Here is a 26,207-nt window from a genome sequence, read left to right as displayed (position 1 = left end):
CCACCAGGCAGAACTACAGCTACTACAACAGATACCCAGGCAGCAACTGGGACTTCGAGCGGCCTCGAGGCTACCATCACCCTCAAGGCTTCTTGGAAGATGACGACTCACCCATTTGCTATGACTCTCGGAGATCTCCAAGGAGACGCCTACTACCTCCCACCCCAACATGTGAGGCCAGATTTTTTGTTTTGGGTGAAGCCTTCCAAGGAACAGTGTGCCCCTCCCCCAACCCCAGCCCCCCAGGGGAGTGTGACAAATGTGGTCCTGCTTTGCTAGGGACTGTCAGCCCTCCAACCTCCCCTGGTTGGAGACCCTACCGGCTTTCCTTTCTGTCTCATCCGTATCTCACGTGATAGAGCTCGGACAACTTTAGTGCTGTTCTTGACTCTCTGAGAACAGAGGAAGGCAGTATGTGACCTAAATGTCCATAGTATGTGGCATCTGGTAAGGGGCTTTTTGTGCATGTTATCATTGCCTTTGAGCCCGAGGCCCATCCTGTGAGGTAGGTAAGATGTGTGCCATGTCGTTGTCAGGCCCTCTCCTGACAGAGGAGGGTGGAAGGGATCAGCCCTGTGCAGAGCTGGACCTGAGCCCAGGCCTATCCCACCCAGCCCCACGCCTCTGAAGGCCACCTGGGGACTCTTGATGTCCATCTCTTCTCAGTCCCCACCAGGGAGTGCCCCCCTCACCTCCCCGTCCCCCTGTCTTTCATCTTTGCCATGGGTCAGCCAATGGCATTGTTCACGGGGCAGGTTTTGGCCTTGGTGGTGACTTCTAGGATCAGCACCCCCATCCTGGGGCTGGAGGAATCCCATCCTGCTGAGAAGACGTGGGGGCTGGCTGCTCCCCACCTGTTTTGCCTATGCAGGTGGCCTAAGCAGTGCTGCAGGAGATCTGGGTCACCCCAAGTGAGGAACGTGGGCTGGGGTAAGAAATGTAGCAGTGGCCCCTGCTGCTCCCGGCTGGGGAGTTTGATTTTGCACATGTGGGCATTTTGGTGATTGGTTAAAAAATATCCATTCCTGGTGTTTCTGAGGAATGAAGCATATTTGTGAGTAGGACTCTAATCAGGAACCAAAAATAGCCAAGACACGTTGGCTCTGAGTCTGCTAACTCCGCGTGCAATAACAAGTGTGTCTGGGTGGCGCCTGGGGCCCTCTGCCTCTCTCCAGCTGTCACTGACCTGCTGGGGAGTGTAATCAGACCCATTTCCATGGTTAATATTTAATTCTGCAGCCCCAAACACATGCTGCTAAACAGAGCAATCCCGAGCTCCATAAATACTGGGTGACACATGCAGGTGAGGCCAGGTAGAGCCCCTGGCCCACCAGAGGACCATTGCCCTCCCTGGACCTCCCTGTGTCCCCTGTGGTGGCCACATTAATGCCCACCATTCAGAGGCTCTGCCCTGGTGAAGCTGAGTGGGCTGGAGCAGATGCCCTTTGTATTCGTAAGGGCAAATAAATAAAATGTATTTTATTTGCTTTACTGCCCATCAGTTCAGACGTTGGGCAGGAAGGAGAATATGGAAGTCTTCAGCCTATGTTCTCAGCCGCAGTGGGATTGCTTCCTCTATCAGAGGTGGTTGTGCACAGCAGATGAGATGACAGGTATACGCGGACCGATTTTCAAAACTGAAAGGCACTCCCCAAATGACAGGGATGGTGGCTTCCTCTCCTGGCTCCGAGCCTCTGGCCCTTGCCATCTGATCCTAGAACGGTCCTAGAGGGTGTGCAGCCAGGGGAGGCCCATCCTCCGTGTAGTGCATGGAGGACAGCAGCTGTCATGCAACTCAGCGAGGAGGAGGGGGCCCGGTATGCCCACAGGGCAGAGCCAGCCAAGGGCTCAGCCCAGTCTTCATGCACTTTTAGATTAGAGCTCACAGAACCTGGTTCCTGCAGCTCCACGTGTGGTCCCAGGAAGCCTGGGAGGCTCACCTCTGCAGTTTTCCAGTACAGGAATTAGGGGTGTGCAGCGTTTTGCTGGGGCATGACAAATGCCCTGGGATCTTAGAAAGCAGAGGTTAAAGAGACCTCGCTCCTGCCTTGCAAACTATCAGGCCCCCAAGCAGTGAGCCAGCACCCTTGGAGGGTGGAGCTGTTTCCAGAGGCAGCCTCTGGCCTGTGCTTGGGGGCCCAGGATTCAGACTGACCTCCTGGATCCCTTGTCATCGCTCAACCCCATGCAGGAGCCTTTCTTTAAAGTGGGCGTTAATAGGACAACCATGTTCTTTATCCTTAGAGGTGTTCTTTTCTGTTTTTGTCTTCAGTGCTAGAGAAGCTGGGTCTTTCCCAACAAAAGAATTTGCTTCGTATCTGGCTGAGCTGGTAGCAGGTCACACCCCCCCCCCCCCCCCAAAGCAGGTAGAAGCACGGGAGCACCAGGGAGAGGCCACGTCCCCCAGAGACACTTAGGATGTCTGCAGGGTGAGAAGGGGGTCAGTCAGCAAGCAGCCATAGGATTCTAGAATGACCTTGTTGTTCTTGGCCTGAAACAACGTATCCACAGGGTCGGGGCTTAGAATCAGAACAGCCGTACTCCGGAGCCTTTAGCTCTGCCCCGTGAGAACAGGCACTGCATTCACAAGAAACCAGCTTGAACTTGTTAAAAACGTCCCTCGGCTGGGCAGCTTCTTCATCCTCCCTCCCAAAGTTCTGAGGCCTCCCTACCTGATGCTTTTCCTCAGACCTGTCACTTGCTTCCTCTTGGGCTCTCTGCTGAATGTCCAGCGGGCCACCCTCAACCCCAGGGCCCCGGGGTCCCGACAGAGCGCTCGGTTCACAAGTGCTGCTGTGTTTCACTTCTCAGCCCGCCGGAGATCCTCCTTCAACTTCGAGTGTCTGCGCCGGCAGAGCAGCCAGGAAGAGGCCCCGCCGCCCCCCACCTTCCCCCACCGCACAGCCCTGCCCCTGCACCTGATGCAGCAGCAGGTGAGCTGGCCCACCTGGCCTGGACATCACGGGCCCGATGGGCACCCTGCATGGGACCCACCCTCAGGACACCCCCTTCTCTCTGACTGCCAGCAGCAGGAGGGTCAGAGAGAACCTTCACATGCACTAGGGTTCAATCCTGTAGCAACCCTGTCAAGTAGGTATGATCGTGAACCCATTTCACAGATGAGCAAATGTCAGGGACAGGGTAGGTGGCTTGCCTGAGCTCACACAGGGGGTGTGTGACCAAGTTGGCATTTGAATCCAAGGCTGCCAGCTTCCAAAGCTGGGCTCTCGGCCTTGGTGCACGCTGCCTTCTGTCCTGGGTGCTGGAGATGGGATCTGGTACAACCCCTGACCCAGGGAGTGGCGACCGTTTGCCTGATCCTGAACAATTAGTGCGGCCCTTTATTTATTCTGAGACATTGTTCTTTCATTAAAACACGTCTCTATGGGGCGCCTGGGTGGCGCAGTCGGTTAAGCGTCCGACTTCAGCCAGGTCACGATCTCGCGGTCCGTGAGTTCGAGCCCCACGTCGGGCTCTGGGCTGATGGCTCGGAGCCTGGAGCCTGTTTCCGATTCTGTGTCTCCCTCTCTCTCTGCCCCTCCCCCGTTCATGCTCTGTCTCTCTCTGTCCCAAAAATAAATAAAAAACGTTGAAAAAAAAAATTTAAAAACAAAACAAAACAAAAAAAACAAACACGTCTCTAGAGCCCTCTGCGGGCAGGGCCCTGTGGCCCCAAGGGGGCGGGGTGAGCCCCCGGCCCAGACTACGAGGGGCATGTGGTTCAGGGAGGAGGACCGTCCACAGTTAGGTGGTTGGACAGGAGGGGGCCCAGGGTCTGAAGGGAGGGTGGGGGTGCAGCCCACTCACCAGGGCTTTGCCTCAAGGACAAGAATATGGTACTTTTTCTTCCTGAAAAGAGCACATCCGAGATGCCGTCCACCATGTATGTGTGTCGCGGGGGGAGGCATGCAGGGAGCACCCAGTCCGTACATGTGCAGAGAGCCAGCTCGCCCTACATGAGCACACGAACACTAGCTTCCACTACGGGTCTCTGCCAACTTTTTACTCTTCTGCCTTCGGTTTTTATATTAATTTTTAATCATGTCCTACTTTATTGTGAAAGGACAGAGTTTGGGCAGGCCCAGCCATCAAATGCCATGAACCAAGTAGGCACAGAAGTCTACATGAGCACATGTGTGAAAATGCCCTTCCCTCTGCCGTCCCGTCCCAATGAGGGCCTGGTCCGTGTCTGCCCTGCCTCCCTCGGGTGGCCACGGCTTCCAGTGGGCCACAGGACTGTGCTGTTCACAAGACCGGGCATCCAGGGCCCTCTGTGCAGAGGGAGCATCAGGATGCATCTGCTGTGGTGCAGCTGTAGGTGGGAGGAGCAGACCCTGTGCCAGCTGCTGTGAGGACTTGCATTAGAGAAAGGGAGCTGTGCTCCTTCCCAGGGCTGGGAACTGCTCGTTTGCCCCGAATGGACTTCATATTTAAACGTAGAGTGATCTGGCTGGTATGTTCACATGCCACAGGGCCAGTGTCTTCCCTAATTCTCCACTGCTCAGCAGCAATTTCATGAATTAGTGGCTGATTCCTACTTGGGAACGGTCATAGGCAGCGCATTTGGGGAAACACAAAATGGTCTGCTAGAAAGCCAGATTTTACTGCCCATGTCCTTTTAAAGTCATTGTCCGAGGCTGCCTTTGTCCAGCTTTTGTGCCTCCTGCTTGGTCTGCGTGCGGCCTGCGGCCTGCACCTGAGGACCTCTGGCCTTCCCACCTCCCCTCTCCCCTCAGATCATGGCAGTTGCGGGCCTGGATTCCAGTAAAGCCCAGAAGTACTCGCCGAGCCACTCAACCCGGTCATGGGCCACCCCTCCGGCGACTCCTCCGTACCGGGACTGGACACCGTGCTATGCACCCCTGATCCAGGTGGAGCGGCCAGATGCCCTGGACCAGGTCAACGGCAGCCTGCCGTCCCTGCACCGAAGCTCCTGGTACACGGACGAGCCGGGCATCTCGTACCGAACTTTCACACCAGCCAGCCTGACTGTCCCCAGCAGCTTCCGCAACAAAAACAGTGACAAGCAGAGGAGCGCAGACAGCTTGGTGGAAGCAGTGAGTATGGCCCCCCCAGAGCGTGCCACAGATGGGCAGGCTCCGCCCGGCGGAGGGGGACCCGCTGGAGCAGCGGTGGTTGTGAGGGTGGGAGGCCCCAGAGCCCAGCTGTGTCGCTTTTTGTCCGATATTGCCCACTGCTCCAAAGCAAAGATGGGACGGACAGCACCAATATACAAATACCACCACTGCCAGTTCTCATGAAGGAGCTGTACCTAGGATTGCACGTGCTGTACCTGCAAATATTGCCAGCTTCTCCTGAAATCTTTTTCCCCAATGGGGCTTGTTCTTGTTGGGCCATATGTAGTGTTTGAAGTCTGTGATGTTTTCAAAGCCATTGACATTGAGCTATCACGTGTGAGGTCTAACGAACATAAAATCATGTCCTGCAGTTAGGGCTCCAGGTGGCTCCTTTGTCATTCCCCGCCCCACCCCCACCCCCAAAGCCTTGTAACACATTCACGCGATGCATTTGTCCCACACAGGTCCTGATATCCGAAGGTTTAGGACGGTATGCAAGGGACCCAAAATTTGTATCGGCCACAAAACACGAAATCGCCGATGCCTGTGACCTAACAATCGACGAGATGGAGAGTGCAGCCAGCAACCTGCTCAACGGGACTGTACATCCCCGGGCCAACGGGGGTGTGGGCCCCGTGTCACACCGGCAGGACTATGAGCTCCAGGACTTCGGGCCAGGCTACAGCGATGAAGAGCCCGACCCTGGAAGGGATGAGGAAGACCTGGCAGATGAAATGATATGCATCACCACCCTGTAGCCCCCAGGGAGGGGCAGACTGGCTCTGGCCTCAGGTGGGGCGCCAGAGGGCCAGGGAAAAAGTGCCTCGTAGTTAGTAAAGTTTAGGCACTAGTGTGGAGTCCATATTCAATTAGACTTTTGTACAAGTGATGTCATGCCTCAAGGAAGCCATAAACCTGGTAGGGAACAGCCGCGCACGTGTGCCCGGCTCCAGCTGTCGGAAGCAGCAGGTCCAGCCCTCTTGGGGAGGACCGGCGAGGAGGTCGGACAAGCCCAGCCCACTTGTCCAGAGTGCCCCCCCCCGGCGCTCACCCGCGCCCACCCACCTGCTGGCATGGTGGGGAAGGTTAAAGGTGATGACGATCACCACACCTGTGTCATTACCTCAGCCATCGGTCTAGCATATCAGACATTCACTGGGCCCAGCATATCCATTTTTAAACCCTCTTCCCCCAGATACACTGCTTCCTGGTTTCTGTTTAGCTGTTCTGAAATACAGTGTGTAAATCAGGACCTACCTACCAGCCGTCATCCTGAGAGGGGAGCAGGATCTTATCCACGAGGTTTTCTGTTATGTGACCCCAGTTTACAAGAGAGAGCGTCAGTTGGTTTCTGACTGTCAGGTTAAGGGCAACTGTAAACTGGAATAATCATGCACTCGCAACCAGGTAAACTTAGATACGCTAGTTTGTTTAAAAATTATAGATTTACTGTACATGACTTGTAATATACTATAATTTGTATTTGTAAAGAGATGGTCTATATTTTGTAATTATTGTACCGTATTTGAACTGCAGCAATATCTATGGGTCCTAATAATGGTAGTTCCCCACCAAAATCTAGAAATTATTAGCATTTTTACTTGGGCTGTACAGAAGTAGAAGAAATAGAGCCAATTCTCCTTTATTCAGTGAAAAATCTTTTGGGGATGACATTTTAAGTTCGAAAGAACTTGACACTACAGAGATTTTTCTAAAATATTTTGAGTTACTATAAATCTACCTTAACCCAAGATACACCAGATGACGATTTACAGTCTTGGCTTTGGGCAAGAGTGCTAGGATTTGATAGTGGACCTCTGGTCCACCGTGGGTTGCAACTTTTATTCTACTGACCCTTCGACAAGTTCATTACAGTAGGTCGAGCTGGTTACTCTGACCTTGTGGCGTTCACAGTGGTGGTTTCCTCAGCTGCCCCCACAAGGCATTTTTGAAGTTCCTCTGCCCTTCCTTGCTCCCTGGGGATGGCTACTGTGCTTGTCTTAAATAAGGAGTTGGGGCAGGGGGGTGGGGGGCGAACAGGGAGGGGGGAGGTAAAGCAATGATCTGTGGGATGAGAACGTCAGAGGTGTCCACAAATCATATTGTTGCCTTTTTACAAAACATTGCTGTACTGTGTGTTCTCTCCGAGGGCTTTTATATGCAACTGAATGAGGGCTGAAGTTTTCATTAGAACGTACTCACACCCCGATTGTACTTCCTGATGAAAACCCACTTTTGGACCATTAGACCCACCCAGGCTTCCTTTTCTTTTCAAAGAATTATGCCGTTTGTCAACTTTCCTTGGCAGGGATTCCCTGCAGTCAAAAATACAGGTAGCAGTTTTTGGTTCAAACTTTTTAAATATCACCTACATGACCTGTTAATGTTTTGGGTTTTTGTTTCATTTTGTTTTATAAATAACAACACTTTGTTATGAAGACCTTACAAACCTCTTCTTAAGACATTCTTACTCCAGATCCAGGCAAAAACACTTCCAGGTTTGTAAATGACTATTTCCTGACGTAATTTTTTTTTATTAAAATGCAAAATGTTCTTCAGAACAAAACTGTGTAAGAATTTTGTGTTAGGGAGCTCTCCTTGCAAAGACCTGGAGCAGGGCAGGGAGAGCTTCAGAAGGGGCAGGCACTCTGGCGAGGGCGGTTCTGTAACTGCATAACTTTGTGTTACCCTCATGGCTCCCTCCTTAATGCAGAAGCTAACACCAGCTGCCGAGAGCAGTTTCTCCTTAAAGGGCTAACCCACTGTCCCCATCGTCTCCGCTGGGCATTACTACGAATTAGCAGCAGCCCAAACTGCCCTCCCAGGATGGGGTTTTTTGGTGCAGGCCACAATCTTTTCCAGTCAGTAAAAACTAGCATTTTTATAAGCTGTACTGCTCTTAACAGGTCTGCTTTAAGCCTGGTTCAATCTCCTATCAACCATTAAGTTGTTCTTTGTAAAAAAAAAAACAAAAACACAAAAACAAAACTGAAGTTGTAGAGGATGTGTTATTTTTTTCCTTTGCTTTAGAAAGTTTTAAGATTAAATGTCTCTCCTTTTTGGGGCCCCCTCCCACCCCCTAAAAAATAGTACATTTGGTTTCTCATGTTTTTCTTAATATCACAGATATGTCAGCTTGGATTTAACTACCAATGAACAGGATCCTCATTAAGCATTCTCTCTGGTTTCTATCCTGGCAGCCTGGCCAGACGGGGCTTTCTAGCTCTGGGAGTCTGCCCAAGCCTGGGAAGCCTCTTGGTACACAGGGCACACAGCATGGGCTTTACCTACCTCACTGCTGACCCCACGCTTATGAAAGGAACCAGGGCAGTTTATTTCACATTATTTTTTATGGTCTTTAGTGTCTTTGCCAACTGCCTGTTCTCCTACAAAGGTTTCCACTGTTATGATGGGCGTTGGTTTGTTCTGAACACTGGTCAGCAACAGACCTATCGTCTGGCACAGAGCTCCAGCTCCTACCAGACTCAAAAACAGACACCAGCTGGGCTCTCATTGTTGACAAAGTTTTTATTTCTCCAAAATAGTATTCTTTCCTTCCTGGGGGCTTCAGAGGGCAGAATAGGAGAATGGGGAGCAGGCCTGGGGCCCATGCCTCCAACATGGGAGCACCAGCGAGAGTGGCCTTGCAGACACCCTGTGGGGATGGTGGCAGGAGACAGGGAATGGGAGACGGCCTGGGTCTCAGAACAGGGCTGGTGGAGAAGGCATGTGTTTCCCTCTAGGTTTTAAGGGAAAAGGATGTAGATATTAGATCTGATGTTAAGTTGGTAGAAACAGGAAACAGCCTTTGTGGGGAGGAAAAGAGTTTGGTTGGAGAGGAGAAGCTATCTGATTTTATGGAAATGAGGATTCCTACAGTTGCCCCGGAAGCAGAGAGGCTGCACGTCTGGAAGCCAGGATCCGGCTTCCAGGACCTGCCATTCCTGGTCATGCTGCTGGTGAGCTGCTCCGGTTTCCGTGCCGTCTGTCCTCCGTTCTACCAGGAAGAACCTTCTGCTGACGCAGCAGCTTGAACGCAGTATTCTTCAAAGGGGTCCATGCCCGGAGCCCATTCAGGTATATACACAGCTTCCTGTTACACTTTTTCAACTGTTTTTTGAAAAGTACATTCTTCTGTTTAGGTATCATGGGTGCTTTGCCAAGGGGCTTCAAGAAGATTCTCTCAGGGCTGAGTGCTGGCCTGGTCTCTGGGGGCCCCCAAGGGATGCCTGACTGTAGCTCAGCCTCCCTAACCCGATAGGCACTTTTCTCCCCTCTCTGGCTTCCCCAGCCAACAGCCCTCTTTCTGAGGCCGAAGGTTCCCTCATGGCAATGGAACCTTGAGATGGCCTATTATGACACGGGCCACTATTCCACTCCGCCAGACGGCTGCACGCTCCCGTCCTGGCTGGAGCGAGGAGCCACTTCAAAGCACACTATTCCATCTTGTGGCTGAACCCCGACAACACAGTGTTTCACCTTGACTTCTGTGGGGCCTGGATACAGAACACTCGCGGTCCACTCTATTTCTGCATCTGGCTACACTGTATGATCATATGGGATGAGGCTCGGTGACCGAGAGTGGGAGAGGGGCCTAGATGTAATCCAGCTGTGCAAGATCACGTACCTCCTCTCACCTCTGCTTATCTTACAATACAGACACAGGAGGCAAAGCAGCCACTGCTCCAGAGACTGAGACCACCACAGAATAGAAAGGCTGTGTCACCTGGCTTACCCGCACTAGACAAGGTCAGCACAGTCACAGGCAGGCCTGGACCCCTCCACCTACCCAACTTGTCACTCATTGGCCCTCAGAGCAGTGAGATTGGCAGCTGCCCTCCTCTGATCTTCCTTCACCCCTGCAGGCGGCTCCCAGGCCCTGAGGCTGACAGTTGTGGACCACGGATGCGGGGGCACACGGGGACTTCCCTAGAAGAAATCAATCTCTTGGCAGATTTAGAACCTCCCTTGGGACAGAAAATGCAGCAAGATACAGGTAAGAGTAAACCAGAGCCACTTAAAATTTTTAAAGGAAGGAGAGGTGTCATGGTTTTCTTCTCTCCATCTTTCTGGAAGGTCTGTCTCACAAACACAAGTTGTGGCTGTCTGGCCTCCATGACATCTCGATCCACTCTGACCCCGGGGGGAAGCCTGGAACGCCCCCATTTTCTTCCCCTCCCTGTTCTGTGTCTAGCACAGCAGCTTTCCATGGAACAATCCTTTTCTCCCCTGCTGTGGGAAGTGGCCTTGGCGATCTTTAGAAAGATCCATCCAAAACACATTTATTTCCATTACCCTGTGAAAGCAGTCTGGCTAAGGCATCTCCATTCAAAAAGAAGTTACTGGATTACATTATTGGATTATAGGAAGTTTAAAGATCAAAGAACTATTTTAAATGCTTCTTGTATCTGCTCTCCGCCCTCCTCCCCCCCCACCCAACTCAAATCTTTGCCAACTTATTTTTTCTTTCACTCAGTTGTACTTTTACAGGATCGGGTACCTAGTTTGACTTGACAACTTTTTCCATCAGCCTCAGCTCCATCCCAGTCGGGTCCTGTGGATGTCCGCAGAATACAAATTAGCCGGCTTTGTCCGCTGTGAGTCGCTTCCCCAGGCTGATGGGAAAGGGTCCTCTTGGGCTAGCTGCTTTGGCATGGAGCAGTGGTCTGGTCTGTGGGGTCTGCTCTGGATTTCTAGGTTTCCCTGGTAACAGGAAAATCTTTTAAAATGCTAAATCATGAAACCTATGGTAGTGAAGAGACTCTCCAGAAGCTTCTTTAGATCAAGGTCCAGAAATCTTCCCATTGGGCTGTGTTTAGTAAGAACCAGAGCACTGGCGAGGTGGGCCCTCAGAGTGGCCCAACTGGGAGTGAGATCGGGAAGCACGGGGGAAGACTGTGTTTCTCCCAGCAGGCAGCTTGCCCTCCAAACAGGGACACCGGAGGCTTATGCACAGGCCTCAGCTACAGCGTGCAGCCTGAGGCGGGGGATGCCCCCACCCTGAGAACCCAGTGTGGTCTAGCCACCACCTAGCTTCTGGGCACAGCACCCTGCTCTTAGAGCGGCTCGCCTTAAGAGGGAGGCCTGAGAGGGAACCACTTCCCTCAAGTCTGACCAGAACCTGGACTATTAAGACAAGGCCATGGCAGAAGTTAACCATCATCCTCCTTTGGCCTGTCCCTTGGTCCCCTCTGCTGCCCCTTCAGGAGGCAGGGGGAGGGGCCCGCAGGAAAATGCTGGGGAAAAGAAACCTGCTTTGCCGCCCTGATACTGGTCTCCCATCCTAAGAGATTAACCCATTCTCAGCCACTGAATCCTAACATTCTAGACAGTTTCAGGAAAGGACACTGAGGGCAGGGACTCTGCTGACCCTCTTGGCTTGTCAGGAGGCTTCTCAGGCAGTGACTGCCTCAGCGCTGGGTGGCCAGACTTCCGGGCTTATAGACAGGGACGTCCTTGTCCTGGAGTGCAGGCTGCCCCTTGATGATGTCAGCTGCTTTCTCTGCGATCATGATGGTGGGGGCGTTAAGGTTGCCGCTGACCACACTGGGCATGATGGAGGCATCAACCACCCTGAGATTTTCCACTCCAAGCACCCTGGTCTGTGGGTCCACCACGGCAGTGGGGTCAGAGGGCTGGCCCATCTTACAGGTGCACGAGGGGTGGTAGGCGCTGTCCGCTTTCGCCCGCACAAAGGCATCTATCTCTTTATCTGACTGCACGTGGCTTCCTGGCTGGAGCTCTTTCCCCCGGAATGGTTCTAGGGCTTTCTGAGCAAAAATTTCTCTAGTCAGCTTCACACACTGTCGGAAGTCCTTAATGTCGGCTTCTGTTGATGAGAAGAAATAGGTGAGGTGATTCCTTTTACCATGCTGGCTCTGCCAACGGATTCTGAGCACAGAGAGGCTCAGTAAGCTGCCCCAGGGGACACAGTTCAGGGACATGGAGCCACCAGATTGCCTGTCACCTACTCAGAGCCAGTTAGACTGCAACCAAGCAGCATCCCACGAAGGCAAACAGCACCCTAGGTGGACACAGCCTGCCCCGGGGGCCCTAGGTTTAACTTGGAGGTGAGACCGTACACCCTGCCTCCGGCAGTGTGGCTGTGAGCACGCTACGGGTCATTATCGAGCAAGACCTGCCCAGTGGGGAGTGCTCGGTTTTGCTGCATGCAAAGAGGCAGGCCCAGGAATGTAATCTGCTTCTGGACGAAACTCAGAGTAATGAGCAACAGTCTCCGTGAGCCCCAGTGTACACAGCCAGATCTCCTTGCACCTTCTGGTAGATTGTTCTGAAAGCTACAAATCTCTCCTGCTGTGTAAAAGGACATCCCAGGGTTACTTCAAGGGCCCCAGGGCACTACCTAGCAGCATGTGCCAAGTTTATAGCCTAGAATTGGGGCGGGGGGCGGGGGTGATGTGTCTCAGAAAATGTGGTCCAGGAGTAGGATTCAGAGATAAATGTAAACCCCATGAAGGCATTCATTCATTCATTCATTCATTCATTGAACAAATGACTCGGCAAGCCCAGGCCCGGGGGAAACAGAGGGGTTGGAGAATTACCTGTTGACAAGTAGTTGGGTTGAATCACCGGGTGGTCCCGGGGGTTGGCACTTCTCAGTTTGAGCCAGCCCACACTCGTGCCCCGCATGGTCCCCACATGCACCTAGAAGAACCAGAGGAAGCTGTGACCTCCTTCAACCTTCTGAGTCAGTAGCTTAGGCCCTGGGGTTTCCTGTGGGCTGAGACTCCACATCCAAAGGCAATTAAGAGCAGACACATTTTAGTATTTGTTTGCATCTTACCCCCTTCCCCGCTTCCACAAGTGATCACCTTGCTGAATCACTGCTGCTTCCTGGCTTTATACCTGATGTCTTAAACTTCCAGGGGCTAGAAATCCCAGGGCCGTTGGCCTCATTTGTCTATTTCTGGCAGTCTAGATCCCTAGAGCATCTGCCCTCAGCTGGGCGCAGGTCTCCGCTTTCCACGTACCACACACACTGCCTCATGAAGACTCCAGACTCCTCCTCTCCCCTCCGACCCACTGAGCAGCTGGGGGGCAGCGCACAGGCTCCTGGGCCTCACCCCACCCCCACCCGAGGGCCCTGCCGCAGTGAGCAGAGTGCTGCTTGATGACAAGATGAAGCTGTCTGCTCACCTGGTAAGCTTCCTGCTGGGTGGGGACCCGTCCGTGGTCGATCACTTGGGATGGCAGGAAATGGAACTGGATGTCCGGGTGAGGGACCCCAGGCTGGCTCCGGATGAATCCGCCTGTTTCCAGATGGGCTGTGGCTCCATCCCCTGAGGATCAGAAGAGTGGATCAGGGCATGGCAGGCTGCCCCCCACCCTCACCCCTCCTGGCCTCTGTTCTGGTGCCTCGACCCATGTGCTCAACTCTGGCGTCCCTCCCTCAGGTGGGCTCACCCAACACCACAGGTTTTAACATCAGCTACATGCCAAGGGCCTTTCGGCTTTGCCACCCCCCCCCCCCCCCGGCGTCCTCCACCACAGACCCAACTGTGAGGCCTGATGTGCCCCGGTATCCTGAACTTTCCCACCCCAGGCTCTACCCCTGACAGGCTGTTCTTTCATACAAGGCCTAAGTCAGACATTCGAGCTGTCCCTGCCTCCTCCTTTTCTTCTTCGTCGCCCACCATCTGACCCTCAGAAAGCCTCACTGACTTCAGCTCCAAAATCTACTGGGATCCATCTACTTGGCAATACCCCCCCACCCCCTCCCTCAGCCCAGGCTGAGACCCCCTCCTCACTGGCAGCTCCAGTGGACTCCTTGCTGGTGTCCCGGCCTACCCTCATGATGGAGTCTCTTCCATCGCACCCCTGCTTTCTCAACATGCTGCAGTCTCCCTGGCCCAACAGACTTGTTCTTCGAACACCAGATGCCTAGACCTAGGGCCTTTGTACATACTCTCCCTAGCTCTCAGATATACTCTGTCACCATTCTCTACTTTATTAACACCCTGATCTTAAAACTTAAGCATGTTTACGTGGTTTCTTTCCACTGACCCCACCAAAGTGTAAGCTCCCCAAGGGAACCTGCCTTATTGGCACAGCACACAGTACGTGGCAGGTGTGGGAGAAACACATGCTGAATACGATTTCAAAGCACCACTTCCTACCCCGGGGACTGCTCTGGGACTCCGAAAACAAACTGAAACTGCTGAGAAATGGATGCTGAGTGTGCTTTTTCTCCAGGCTCCTTGGACCCCAGAGGGTGTCCAGCATGAGGCCATCCCTGGCTATCTGTAAGGAAGAGTGGCACCCAGGTTCGGGAGTCTCACCCTGGACAGGCCCTGGGCCACCTCATCTGGTCCTCACAACAGCCTTCCAGGCAGGACTATGTATCCCCATCATGCAGATAGGAAAGCTGAGGCAAATGGTATAGCTAAGTTCTGAACAAGTGATTTGAAGCCAGAGCCCTTGCTCCACCTTAGGGAGGAGGCTGTGCTGCCCACAGACCAGTTCTACTATGGTCCCAGACCAGGACACCCACCTGTGAACTTCCAGAGCCACTCTAGACCAATCTGGACTTTCCTCAAGGGCTTCTGTGCTGAATGGAGAGTGATGGGGAGGGTACATGCCTGCTGGACGTATATCTCCAGGTGGTCTTGCAGGTTCTGGCCAACTCCTGAAATGGGAGGGAATGGTTAGGAAAGATGGCTTCCAAGAGGGGCTTATTAGCTGTACCTGGCCTCTCGACTTCCCCTGGTTTTGAAAACTTCCCCTAAACCTATCCACATACCTGCTGAGCCAGCTCCTGCTTATTCCTCAGGTTTCTGCTTAAAGGTCGCCTCCTGGGACGCCATCCCTACGCTCATTGCCAAGTCTAGTCCTCTCATGCTGCCCAAGCCACCTGCCCTTATCACTCACTCCCGGGGCAGTCCCTGTAACCATCCCGATGCCTTCCTGCCATGCAGCACCCTCCCTGAGGGTAGGGCCTAGGCATTCAGCAGGCACCACTAAGCTGTTGTCAGATGGACCGACGGCCCCACCTGCACCTCCAGGGAAGGAGGGAATCAGGGCTTGTCATGCTGGGCAGACATTGTCACAGGCCAGCACTTTCACAAACCTCTTCTGATAAAGCCTCAATACACAAAGGGTCATTTTGGGGGCAGTTTGGGTTATAAGAGAGACAAGAAGCCCTAATGGGCATTAAAGACAGTTTGTAAGATAAATTTTAGGCTTGGAATAATTGTCTTAACATGAAAAGCATGCTCTGAAACACTGAGTTGGCTTCTTTAATGTCAGGGCTGCTGCTGAGTCCTGAGGACAGAAAACACATAGGTCTGGACCCCTCTCACCCTTGGGCTGCCCTGGTGACATATCCGAGCCTGGCCCAGTGGGCTTTTCGGGTGGAAGCTCGCTGCTGGAGGGGCATCACTTCTGAGTGGGACAGTAGGGCCAGGAAAGGGGAAAAACAACACAAAGACTGGGGTCCCTGGGATAGGGCTGTCCAGTGAGGCTCGTGGGAAGAATGTGGCCGTTCTGAGGAAAGCCGAGTGCTGCCCCCTCCCCAGCTCCACGCTAATGCACTTCAATAAGCTGTTTTATTAGCAGAGGCCCCCTCTGAGGAGCAGCAGCAAAGGGAGCTTACCGGGAAGGTGGCACACCACCGGGATACCCAGTTTCCTGAGGTCGTCTGCGTTGCCGACACCCGAGAGCATGAGCAGCTGTGGAGAGTTGATGGCGCCCCCGCTCAGAATCACCTCCTTGCTGGCGTAAGCCTGGAAGAGGCAGAGGCACGCAGGTCACGCTTCCTGAAAAGCGAGACAGAACCCGAGAGCGTGGCCTTGGTGTGATGTCCCCGAGTGGTGGGTGGGGATTCCGTTCCCAGGCCCGAGTAAGGAAGGGGATGCTCAGCGGGCCGCTCTATGAAGGGCGCTCCACACATGCAGCTCCCGGGTGCGGGTGCGACACTGAAGCGCGCTTCACATGCTGATATGTTCTGCAACAGTCACGCTGTAACGATGGTCTTAAAAACGGGACTGTAGAGCCCCAGACACTCCAACAAGCAGCTTCAATAAAGCAAGCAGTGAGTCAGATCTTCACATAGAGGCAGAATGATCCTGACACACTGCTAAGTGGAGAAAAGCATAGTGCTGGGGGCACCCAGGTGGCTCAGCCAGTTAGGCATCTGGCTCTTGATTTTGGCTCAGTTCATGGGATCAAGCCCTGCATTGGGTTCTGTGCTGACATAATGGAGCCTTCTTGGGATTCTCTCTCTCTCTCTCTCTCTCTCTCTCTCTCTCTCTCTCTCTCTCTGCCCCTTCCCCTGCTTGCACATTTTCTCTCAAAAATAAATGAATACATATTTTTAAAAAGTGTAGTGTTGAAATATGGATTATGATCACATTTGTGGTTTTTAAAGCCTTAGTACAAACCTATCAATTTCTCAAAAGGTATGGAAGGTTCTAGGAGCTTGCTCTGTGGTGGGGAGGGGCAGACAGAGGCTCACAGGAGCCACCATGGGCTCTCTGCAGGTGGCTGGACTGAGGGCTTCCTCACCTCTGAGACCCTGGGGATAAGAGCCCAACTGCTACCCACACTAAGCATGACCACTAGGGTGACTGCTCATTCCCTTCCATCTCGACTGCGCCAGCCTGGAAGTAACTCACTCACCCGGTGGCTCTGGCCATTCTTGATGTACTCCACACCCACTGCACGTGTGCCTTCAAACAGTACCCTGTTCACAAACGTCTGGGCCTCGGCGGTGAGGTTGGGGCGGCTCAGTGCTGGGTGCAGGTACGCACAGGCTGTGCTCCAGCGCTTGCCTGGCAGACAGAGCAAGGCGATCAGGCACAGCCCCTGCCCCTTTGCCTGATGTGGGGGTGGGAGGGTGGGGCTGGGGCTGAAGAAAGATGGAATGTGCCCTTCCCCTGGCAGGACAAGCTCCTCCTGCAAAGTAGGGCTAAAACCAAGTCTCTGCAGGACTGAAATCCACATCCATCTGGGGTGGAAAAACACCCTCCACTCCCAACAGGATGACCAGGAGCACCTAATACAAGGGGGTAAGAACTCTATAGAGGCAGGCAAGGGCCCTGAGTCAACCCAGGCCCTGCCTCTGTCCTGCTGTGTGCGAGGCGCTTCAGTGCTCTTTGCCTCAGTTTCCTCATCTGTAAGTCTCTTTGGTCAAAGAGCTGACTCTCCACAACAGAGGCCAGAGGCCTAAAGGATGCCCGAGAGTCTGTCTCCAAGTCATTTCTCACTGGCTACGAATTGTATTCTGTGGCCTGTAGGAGGCGTGAGACCTCTGTCATCTCGGCCTACTAGCCCGTTTATTCTCACTGACCATGATGGGGGCAGGGGGATGGGGCTGTGATGGGCAAAAGGAGGAACCAGGGAGATGGGGGACGGGAGCCTTGTGCTACCTTGGTGGATGGTCATGTCCATCCATCCGAAGCCTTCTTGCTGGAAGCCGTTCATGTCCTCAGTGAGGGGGTAGCCAGCCTGCTGCGCCGCCTCCAGAAAGGCGCGGTGCAGCGCGTGGTTGGTCTTGCCCCGGGACACGTGTAGTGGCCCGTCGCCGCCGCGGTACCTGTTGGCACCCAGTTCGTGGCTCTGCGCCTTGCGGAAGTAGGGCAGGCAGTGCTCGTAGTCCCAGCCGGCCGCGCCTTCCCGCTGCCAGCGGTTGTAGTCCTCTGCGTGCCCGCGGATGTAGACCATGGCGTTGAGCGACGACGAGCCTCCCCAGACCCGGCCGCGCGGCCAGTACAGCACGCGGCCGTCGAGGCCTGGCTGCGGTTCCGTGTGGTAGCACCAGTTGTACCTGTCATCGCACAGGTTGGCCACGAGGGCCGCAGGCATGTGGATCTTCCACGAGAGCCGCTTGCTCCCAGCAAGCATGTCCTTGGGCCCGGCCTCCAGCAGCAGCACACGCCTGTCCGCGTCCTCGGTGAGCCGCCCGGCCAGCACGCAGCCCGCCGAGCCCGCACCCACCACCACGTGACTGTACTCGTCCCCAGTCCCGGGGCCTGCGCTGGCCAGAGCACGGACGCTGGGGGGCCGCTGCCGCCCCAGGGCTCCCCATGCTCTCAGATGCCTTCTCCTCCAGCCTCGCAGGACACTCCACATGCTTCCAGCCGAAGTCCTCGTACATCCACCAAAAGGAGTGTGATGACTCACTATTCCTAAAACAGGAAAAGAAGCTTTAAAATTTTTAACTTGACATGCACTTGCAGAATCAGCCCAAAGCTGGAGCAGCTGCATCAGCGCCGCAAAAGTCCCCCACAGGCTCACCAAGTGCCCACGTCAGGCTGGGTGAGGCAGGCCTGGCAGGCAAGTCCCTGTGCTGGGGAACTAGAAGGAGGGAGCAGAGGTTGACACAGGAGATCAGTACTGTGAGATCCCTGCCAGGGCTAACAAACACAGGGCTAGGAGCACAGGAGAGAGGCTCCTCTCTAAACTTGAGAAGTGGGGTGGTCCCCAGAAAGGCCTCTCTGTGACATGTGTGCCTGAACCTGGACCTGGCAGGTGTCTGTCTATCTGCTGGAATGCAGGGGAGGTAAGGGCTTTCTAGGCTTGCACTCATTGTTCGCCCACCTAAGGCAGTTGCTGAGACCCTACCAGGCACCATTTCATCTCTAGCAGTACACAGAGAACAAGAATCTGCCCTCAAGACTGATGGGCTGGGCTAGGGAGACAGACAAGACTTCAGTAACTGAAGGAAGGGCAGAGTGAGGGGCTGGAGGCTGCAAAGCTCAAAGCCTCTGACCTGAGGGCCATGGGTGTCCTAGACGGCTTTCAGCAGATGATGGGGTCAGAGCTACAATCTTCAAAGTTCACTCTGTTGAGTGCTGGAGTTCAAATAACCAAATGCCAATAGCTTCTGGAGGGGCCTTTCCCAACAATGTGCAAATTAATCCCAACACACTTAGTGCACAGAGGTGAAAAAGAACCAGGATATCCCACTCTACTGACACAAGAACACCTGAGAGAGCCCCACCCGAGACCTGCCCAAGACTGACGCCACAAGAGAGCTAAAGAGCCTCAAAAAAACCCTCTTCCCCCCCTCCGCCCATGAGCCTGCCCCAAGTAACAACAGCAGCCTACCACTGGAGGTGGGCTAAGAGGTAAGAGTGTAGAGAAAGAGCCAGACCCCCGTTTACTCAGGCACAGGAGAAAGAAGCCCCAGGGCCTCCTGAAAGCCAGAACACCGAAGAGACTTCTAGCACTCCAGGCCCCATACTAGTAGGGGGTAGCAGTGCCCACCATTCAACTCCCAGCCGTGGCTCAACACTCCACACTGATGACCTGGTAGAATGAAGGCATGTTCTTTTCTAGGCATTAATACTATTTACCTAGGTCACTACTGTCCTGTTACACATAAGGTCCAGCATTTAACACAAATTTGAGAGACACAGATTAGGAGCAGGGGAAGACAGTGAAGGAGGAGGACCCTGAGCTCACCTCCTCCCACAGACACAGGAGGGCAACAAGTACACAGAATGCAGCTCACTCTGAAAACCACCTGAAGACTGGCAGACCAGCTATTCCACAGCTAATGACGTAAAGAGAAGGTCCTATCAAGAAGGGTGGGAGGGTCAGAGACATGGTCGGGAACCAAACCCCAGGCACACAGGCCACAAGTGGGGAGAATACCATCCCAGAGGAGGTCTGCTCCCTCCCTGAGTAGGTCCTCCCTGAGGAGCAAGGGGATCAAACCCCACACTGGGCATCCCCACCCTGGGGATGTGCCCCGGAAAGATGAGCCCCTATAATGTCTGGCTTTAAAAATCAGTAGGCTTAACTGTGGGAGAGCTGGAGGGCTATAGGAAACCAAGAGTCTGCTCTTGAAGGGCCAGTGCGCTACATCACTCTGTCTGAGACCCAACAGGAGAGCAGCAGTTTGAAAAGCACCTGGCTTAAATGTGAAGAAGATTTATTGACTAATTTTACCACGTTTGCTGAAAGGGCAGGGATCTGTAGGAGATTTCTCCAGAGATGGAAGTGCTGGTGATGCCATTTTTCTTGCCCTCCTTCAGCCTAGGTGGCTGGCTGCTTACAGGAGCCAGTTCTGATACTTCATCCACCTTGCTGGCATCACTCATCCCCCACCAGCATTCCCCTGTGGACCCACACCACCCAAGCCACATGCCCCAGCAGGTGTCCCTCCAAAGTGGCTCCTGCCCCAGCACACCTGGAAGGCAGCCTCGGCCAGGACTGGCACCATTCCAAAGTGACACCTGCCCTGGGGAAGCAGACAGCCGGCACCACACACCAGCATGCCTGCAGCGGCTACAGCTGAGCCATTCAGCCAGCCACACCAGGGGCCAGTCCTGCCCATCATTACACCACACAAGTTGTGGCCCAGTCGCAACAGGAGGGTGCAAGCAGCCCGCACAGGGACACTCCTTGAGTGCCTGGTTCTGGTGACCAGTGGAGACTGCACTTCCACACAAGGCCATTACTTTTAAGACCAGGAGACATACCTACCCTACCTAATGCACAGAAACAAACACAGAGTCAAACAGAATGAGGACACAGAGGAATATGTTCCAAACAGAAGATGATGACAGGGCCTCAGAAAAAGAACTAAGCAAAGTGGAGATCGGCAATCTACCTGCTGAAGAATCCAAAGTAATGGTGATAAGGATGCTCACTTGACTTGTGAGAAGAGTAGAGGAGCTCAGAGAGAACATCAACAAGGAGACAGAAAATATAAAAAGGAACAAATCAGAGTGGACTAAAAGTAACTGAACAATAGAGGAAATCAACAGCAGATTAGAGGATGCAGAGGAACAGCTTGGCAATCTGAACACAGGGTAGGGGAAAGCACCCAAGGTGAACAGCAAAAAGAAAAAGAATTTTTAATGAGGACAGATGAAGGGACCTCTGAGACAACATCAAGTGTACTAACACTAACCTCTTCACATTAAAGAGATCCCAGAAAGAGAAAGAGAGAGAGAGAGAGAGAGAGAGAGAGAGGGAGAGAGAGAGAATGGGGAAGAAAACTTATTTTAAGAAATAATAGCTGAAAATTTCCTTAGCCTGGGGATGAAAACAGACATCCAGGTTCAGGAAGCACAAAAATCCCCTAACACAATGGACCCAGGAGGTCTACACCAAGGCACATGATAATTAAAATGGCAGAAATTACAGAGAATCTTAAAAGCAGGAAGAGAAAAGCAAATAGCTACATAGAAGGAAAACCCCATTAGGGCTATCACCAGATTTTCAGCAGAAACTTTGCAAGAAGAGAGGGATATAATATATTCAAAGTGCTGAAAGGAAAAAGCTTAAAACCAAGAATACTTTATCTGGCAAAGTTATTGTTTAGAATTAAAGGGGAGATAGTTTTTCAGACAAACAAAAGTTGAAAATGTTCATCACCACTAAACCAACCTTACAAGAAATGTTAAAGGGATCTCTTTAAGAGGAAAAGAAAAGATCATAGTTAGAAGAAAATTATGAAAGGAAACATAAAAAGTAAAGTAAATTTCACTGGTAAATTCACCAGTAAATTTCACTGGCAAAAGCAAACATAGTAATAACACAATCACTTAAAAAGCTAGTATGAAGGTAAAAGACAAAAGTAGTAAAATCAATTATACCTACAAAAATTGGTTAAGGGATACACAAAATAAAAAGATATAAAAATATGATGTCATATACATTAAAACATGGAGGAGGAGAGTAAAAATGTAGTACTTTCAGAATATGTTCAAACTTAAATGACTGACTTAATATAGAGTGTTACATACAGAGGATGTCATATATGAGTCTTATAGTAACCACAAACCAAAAATGTGTAATAAGTACGCAAAAATAAAGACAAAGGAACCAAAGCGCAACACTAAAAAAAGTCACCAAATCAGAATGGAAGAGAGCAAGAAAGGAGTATAGAACAACTACAAAAAACAACCAGAAAACAATTTACAAAATGGTAATAAGTATATACCTATCAATAATTACTTTAAATGTAAATAGATAAATGCTTCAATCAAAAGACACAGGATGACTGAATTAATACAAAAATAAGACCCATCTATATGCTGTCTATAAAAGACTTGCTTCAGACCTAAAGACACATAGACACAAGCAGATTCAAAGTGAAGAAATGGAAAAAGATATTGGAAGCAAAAAAAAAAAACAACAACAAAAAAAAACAAAAAAAAACCCCCTCAGGTCATGATCTCACAGTCTGTGGGTTCAAGCCCTGCATCGGGCTCTGTGCCAAAAGTACAGAGATTGCTTGGGATTCTGTCTCCCTCTCTCTCTTCGCCCCTTGCCCCCTCACACCCTCTCTCTTTCTAAAATAAATAAACATTAAAATAAAGACTGTAACAAGAGATACATAATGATAAAGTGATCAATACAAGAGAATATAACAATTGTAAATATCTGCGCACCCAACATAGGAGGACCTAAACATATGAAACAAATATGAGCAGACTTACAGGGAGAAATTGATAGTAATACAATAATAGTAGATGAGTTTAAAATCCCACTTCAAGACTAGATAGATCATCCATGCAAAAAAAAATCAATAAGGAAACAGTAGTTTAGAATGGAAATTAAGACCAGATAGACTTAACAGATATATACAGAACATTCCATCCCAAAACAACAGAATATACATTCTTTTAAAGTGCACATGTAATGTTCTCCAAAATAGCTCTCATGTTAGGCCAAAATACAAGTTTCAATAAATTTTAAAAGCATGAAATCGTATCAAGCATCTTTTCCAACCACGATGGTATGAAACTAGAAATCAATTACTAGAAAAAAACGCAAACACACAGAAACTAAACAACATGCTACTAAACAACCAATAGGTCAATGAAGAAATAAAGGAGGAAATTTAAAAATATCTAGAGACAAATGAAAATGGAAACACAATGGTTCAAAATCTTTGGGACTTAGCAAAAGTAGTTCTAAGAGAGAAATTTATAATGATACAGTCAAGAAACAAACAAACAAAAATCTCAATCTAACTAGAAAAAGAAGAAAGCCCAAAGTCAGCAGAAGGAAGGAATTAATATCAGAGCAGAAATACATAGACTAAAAAAACACTATAGAAAAGATCAATGAAACTAAGAGCTGGTTCTTTGAAAAGATAAGCAAAATTGATAAACCTCTAGCCAGATTCATCAAGGAAAAAAAAGAAAACTCACGAAAAAGAGAAATTACAACCAACACCACAGAAATACAAAGGATTATGAGACAACTATGAAAAATTATACATCAACAAACTGAAAAACCTAGAAGTGGATAAATTTCTAGAAACATACAATTTTCCAAGACTGAATCAGGAATAAATAAAAAAATTGGAACAGACCAGGGGCACCTGGGTGGCTCAGTTGGTTAAGCGTCCTACTTTGGCTCAGGTTGTGATCTCTCAGTTTCTGAGTTCAAGCCCCGTGTTGGGCTCTGTGCTGACAGCTCAGAGCCTGGAGCTTGCTTCAGATTCTGTGTCTCCCAGTCTCTTGGCCCCTCCCATGCTCATGCTCTGTCTCTCTCTGTCTCTCATTAATAAATGTTAAAAATTTTTTAATAAAAAAAAAATTGGAACAGACCTACTAGTAGTAATGAAATTGAATCAGTAATGACAAAGATCTCAACAAACAAAAGTCCAGGACCAGATAGCTTCACAGGTGAACTGTATCAAACATTTGAATTAGCATTAATACCTATCCTTCTCAAATTATTCCAAAAAATAGAAGAGACAGGAATGCTTCCAAATTCATTCTATGAGGCCAGCATTACCCTGATACCAAAACCACACAAAGATACTACAAGAAAATTATAGACCAATATCCCTGATAAACAATGATGCAAAATTTCTCAACAAAATATTAGCAAACCCAATTATAAAACAATATATTAAAAGGATCATTCACCACAGTCAATGGGATTTATTTCAGGGATGCAAGGGTGATTCAATATTTGCAAATCAACCAACCTGATACACCATATTAACAAAATGAAGAATAAAAATCATGCAATCCTCTCAATAAATACAGAAAAAAAAATCACAAAATTCAACATCTATTCATGATAAAAACTATCAACAAAACGGGCAAAGAAGAAACATGTCTCAAAATAATAATGGCCATATATGACACACCCACAGCTAATTTCATAGTCAATGGTGAAAAGCTAAAAGCTTTCCCTCTAACATCAGGAATAAGACAAGGATGTCCACTCTCACCACGTTCATTCAACATAGTACCATAAGCCCTAGCCACAGCAATCAGACAAGAAAAAGAAATAAAAGGTATCCAAATTAGTAAAGAAAAAGTAAAACTGTTACTCTTGGCAGATGGCATGATACTATAGATTAAAAAACAAAAACAAAAACACCTAAAGATTAAAAAAAAAAAACTACTGGAACTAATAAATGAATTCAGTAAAGTTGCAGGATACAAAATTAATATACAGAACTCTGTTGAGTTTCTATACACTAATAATAAACTGGCAGAAAGAGAAATAAAGAAAATAATCCCATTTACGATTGTATCAAAAAGAATAAAATACCTAAGAATAAATTTAACCAAGGAGATCAAAGACCTGTATTCTGAACTATAAGATATCAATGAATGAAATTGGAGATGACACAAATAAATGGAAAGATAGGTCTGAAGAATTAATATCATTAAAATGTCCATACTTGGGGTGCCTGGGTGGCTCAGTCAGTTAAGCATCCAACTTCAGCTCAGGTCACGATCTCACGGTCTGTGGGTTCGAGCCCCGCGTTGGGCTCTGGGCTGATGGCTCAGAGCCTGGAGCCTGTTTCCGATTCTGTGTCTCCCTCTCTCTCTGCCCCTCCCCCGTTCATGCTCTGTCTCTCTCTGTCTCAAAAATAAATAAACGTTAAAAAAAAAATTAAAAAAAAAATGTCCATACTTCACCAAGCAATCTACAGATTCAGTGCAATCCCTATCAAAGTAACAATTGATTTTTCACAGAACTAGAACAAGTAGTCCTCAGATTTGTATGGAACCACAAAAGACCCTGAATAGCCAAAACATTCTTCAGAAAGAAGAACAAGGCTGGAGATATAATGCTCCCAGATTTCAAACTACACTACAAAGCAATAGTAATCAAAACAGTATGATACTGGCACAAAAACAGACACATAGATCAATGGAACAGAACAGAGAGCCCAGAAATAAACCTGTACTTACATGGTCAAATAATCTATCACAAAGGAGGCAAGAATACACAATAGGAAAAAGTCTCTTTTTGTTGGGCAAATGGGACAGCTATGTGCAAAAGAATGAAATTGGGCCACTTTCTTACACCATACACAAAAATAAACTCAAAATGGATTAAGGACCTAAATGTAACATCTAAAACCATAAGAATCAGAGAAGTAAACATAGATAGTAAATTCTGACATCTGTTTTAGCATTATTTTTCTGGATTGGTCTCTCCAGGCAAAGCAAACAAAAGAGAAAAGAAAAAAGAAAAACCTGGGATTACATCAAGTTAAAAAACTTTTGCACAGCAAAGGAAACCATCAACAAAATGAAAACACAAGATGTTTGAGAGAAGAATGAATGGATGGGAGAAAATATCTGCAAAATGATTTATCTGATAAGGGGTAAATATCCAAAAAAGATAAAGAACTTGCACAACTCAACACCAGAAAAACAAATAATCTAATTTAAAAATGGGCAGAGGACCTGAATAGACCTATTTTTCCAAAGAAGACATACAGCATACAGATGGTCAACAGACAAATGAAAAGATGTTCAGCATTACAAATCATTACAGAAATATAAATCAAAACCACAATGAGAAATCGTCTCACACCAGCCAGAATGGCTAGTATCAAAAGGACAAGAAAAAACAAGTGTTGGCAAGGATGTGGAGAAAAGGGAACTCTCCTGTATTATTGGTAGGAATGTAAATTGGTGCAGCCACTATGGAAAATGTAGTTTCCTCAAATTATTAAAAACAGAAATACTATATGATCCAGTAATTCCACTTCTGGGTATTTACCCAGAGAAAACAAAAACACTAATTTAAAAAGATATATGCATCTCTGTTTATTGAGCATTATTCACAATAGTCAAGATATGAAAGCAACGTATGTGTCCTTGGATAGATGAATGAATAAAGAAAATGCGGTGTATTACACAATGGAATATTACTCAGCTATAAAAA

General features: G+C 49.6%; 2 protein-coding genes and 1 long non-coding RNA gene across 28 annotated transcripts in view; 2 read left to right on the top strand and 1 right to left on the bottom strand.

Moving 5' to 3' along the window:
* Window positions 1–8,071, top strand: part of CACNA1D (calcium voltage-gated channel subunit alpha1 D) — a 304,187-nt gene extending 296,116 nt beyond the window's left edge. For all 18 annotated transcript variants that reach the window (XM_058726549.1, XM_058726543.1, XM_058726548.1 and 15 more), the window contains 4 exons: window positions 8–171; window positions 2,812–2,933; window positions 4,737–5,057; window positions 5,543–8,071. In XM_058726549.1, coding sequence (XP_058582532.1) covers window positions 8–171; window positions 2,812–2,933; window positions 4,737–5,057; window positions 5,543–5,836 — 901 coding nt within the window. In that variant the 3' untranslated portion in view covers window positions 5,837–8,071. The remainder of the gene's footprint in view (window positions 1–7; window positions 172–2,811; window positions 2,934–4,736; window positions 5,058–5,542) is intronic.
* A 517-nt stretch (window positions 8,072–8,588) lies between these two features.
* CHDH (choline dehydrogenase) overlaps window positions 8,589–26,207 on the bottom strand; it is a 39,736-nt gene continuing 22,117 nt past the window's right edge. For 2 of the 3 annotated variants that reach the window (XM_058726561.1, XM_058726563.1), the window contains 7 exons: window positions 17,465–18,223; window positions 16,716–16,867; window positions 15,691–15,820; window positions 14,590–14,724; window positions 13,236–13,378; window positions 12,641–12,743; window positions 8,589–11,907 (listed from right to left, as the gene is read on the bottom strand). In XM_058726561.1, the coding sequence (XP_058582544.1) occupies window positions 11,489–11,907; window positions 12,641–12,743; window positions 13,236–13,378; window positions 14,590–14,724; window positions 15,691–15,820; window positions 16,716–16,867; window positions 17,465–18,167 (1,785 nt within the window). In that variant the 5' untranslated portion in view covers window positions 18,168–18,223 and the 3' untranslated portion in view covers window positions 8,589–11,488. The remainder of the gene's footprint in view (window positions 11,908–12,640; window positions 12,744–13,235; window positions 13,379–14,589; window positions 14,725–15,690; window positions 15,821–16,715; window positions 16,868–17,464; window positions 18,224–26,207) is intronic. The other variant, XM_058726562.1, reaches the window with a different exon arrangement.
* On the top strand, window positions 10,572–16,144 carry LOC131510035 (uncharacterized). Of its 7 annotated transcripts, none has more exons than XR_009260866.1 (3): window positions 10,574–10,675; window positions 13,018–13,238; window positions 15,651–16,144. It is a non-coding gene; the product is annotated as an uncharacterized LOC131510035 (long non-coding RNA). The 7 variants fall into 7 exon arrangements; XR_009260868.1 differs by having other exon boundaries at window positions 10,586–10,675; window positions 13,013–13,238; window positions 15,654–16,144; XR_009260865.1 differs by having other exon boundaries at window positions 10,586–10,675; window positions 13,013–13,238.

This window comes from Neofelis nebulosa, chromosome 4 (genome assembly GCF_028018385.1).
Source record: "Neofelis nebulosa isolate mNeoNeb1 chromosome 4, mNeoNeb1.pri, whole genome shotgun sequence".
Lineage (NCBI taxonomy): Eukaryota > Metazoa > Chordata > Mammalia > Carnivora > Felidae > Neofelis > Neofelis nebulosa.
Note: the sequence above shows the minus strand (reverse complement) of the source record. Positions and strands in the feature narration are given on the sequence as shown.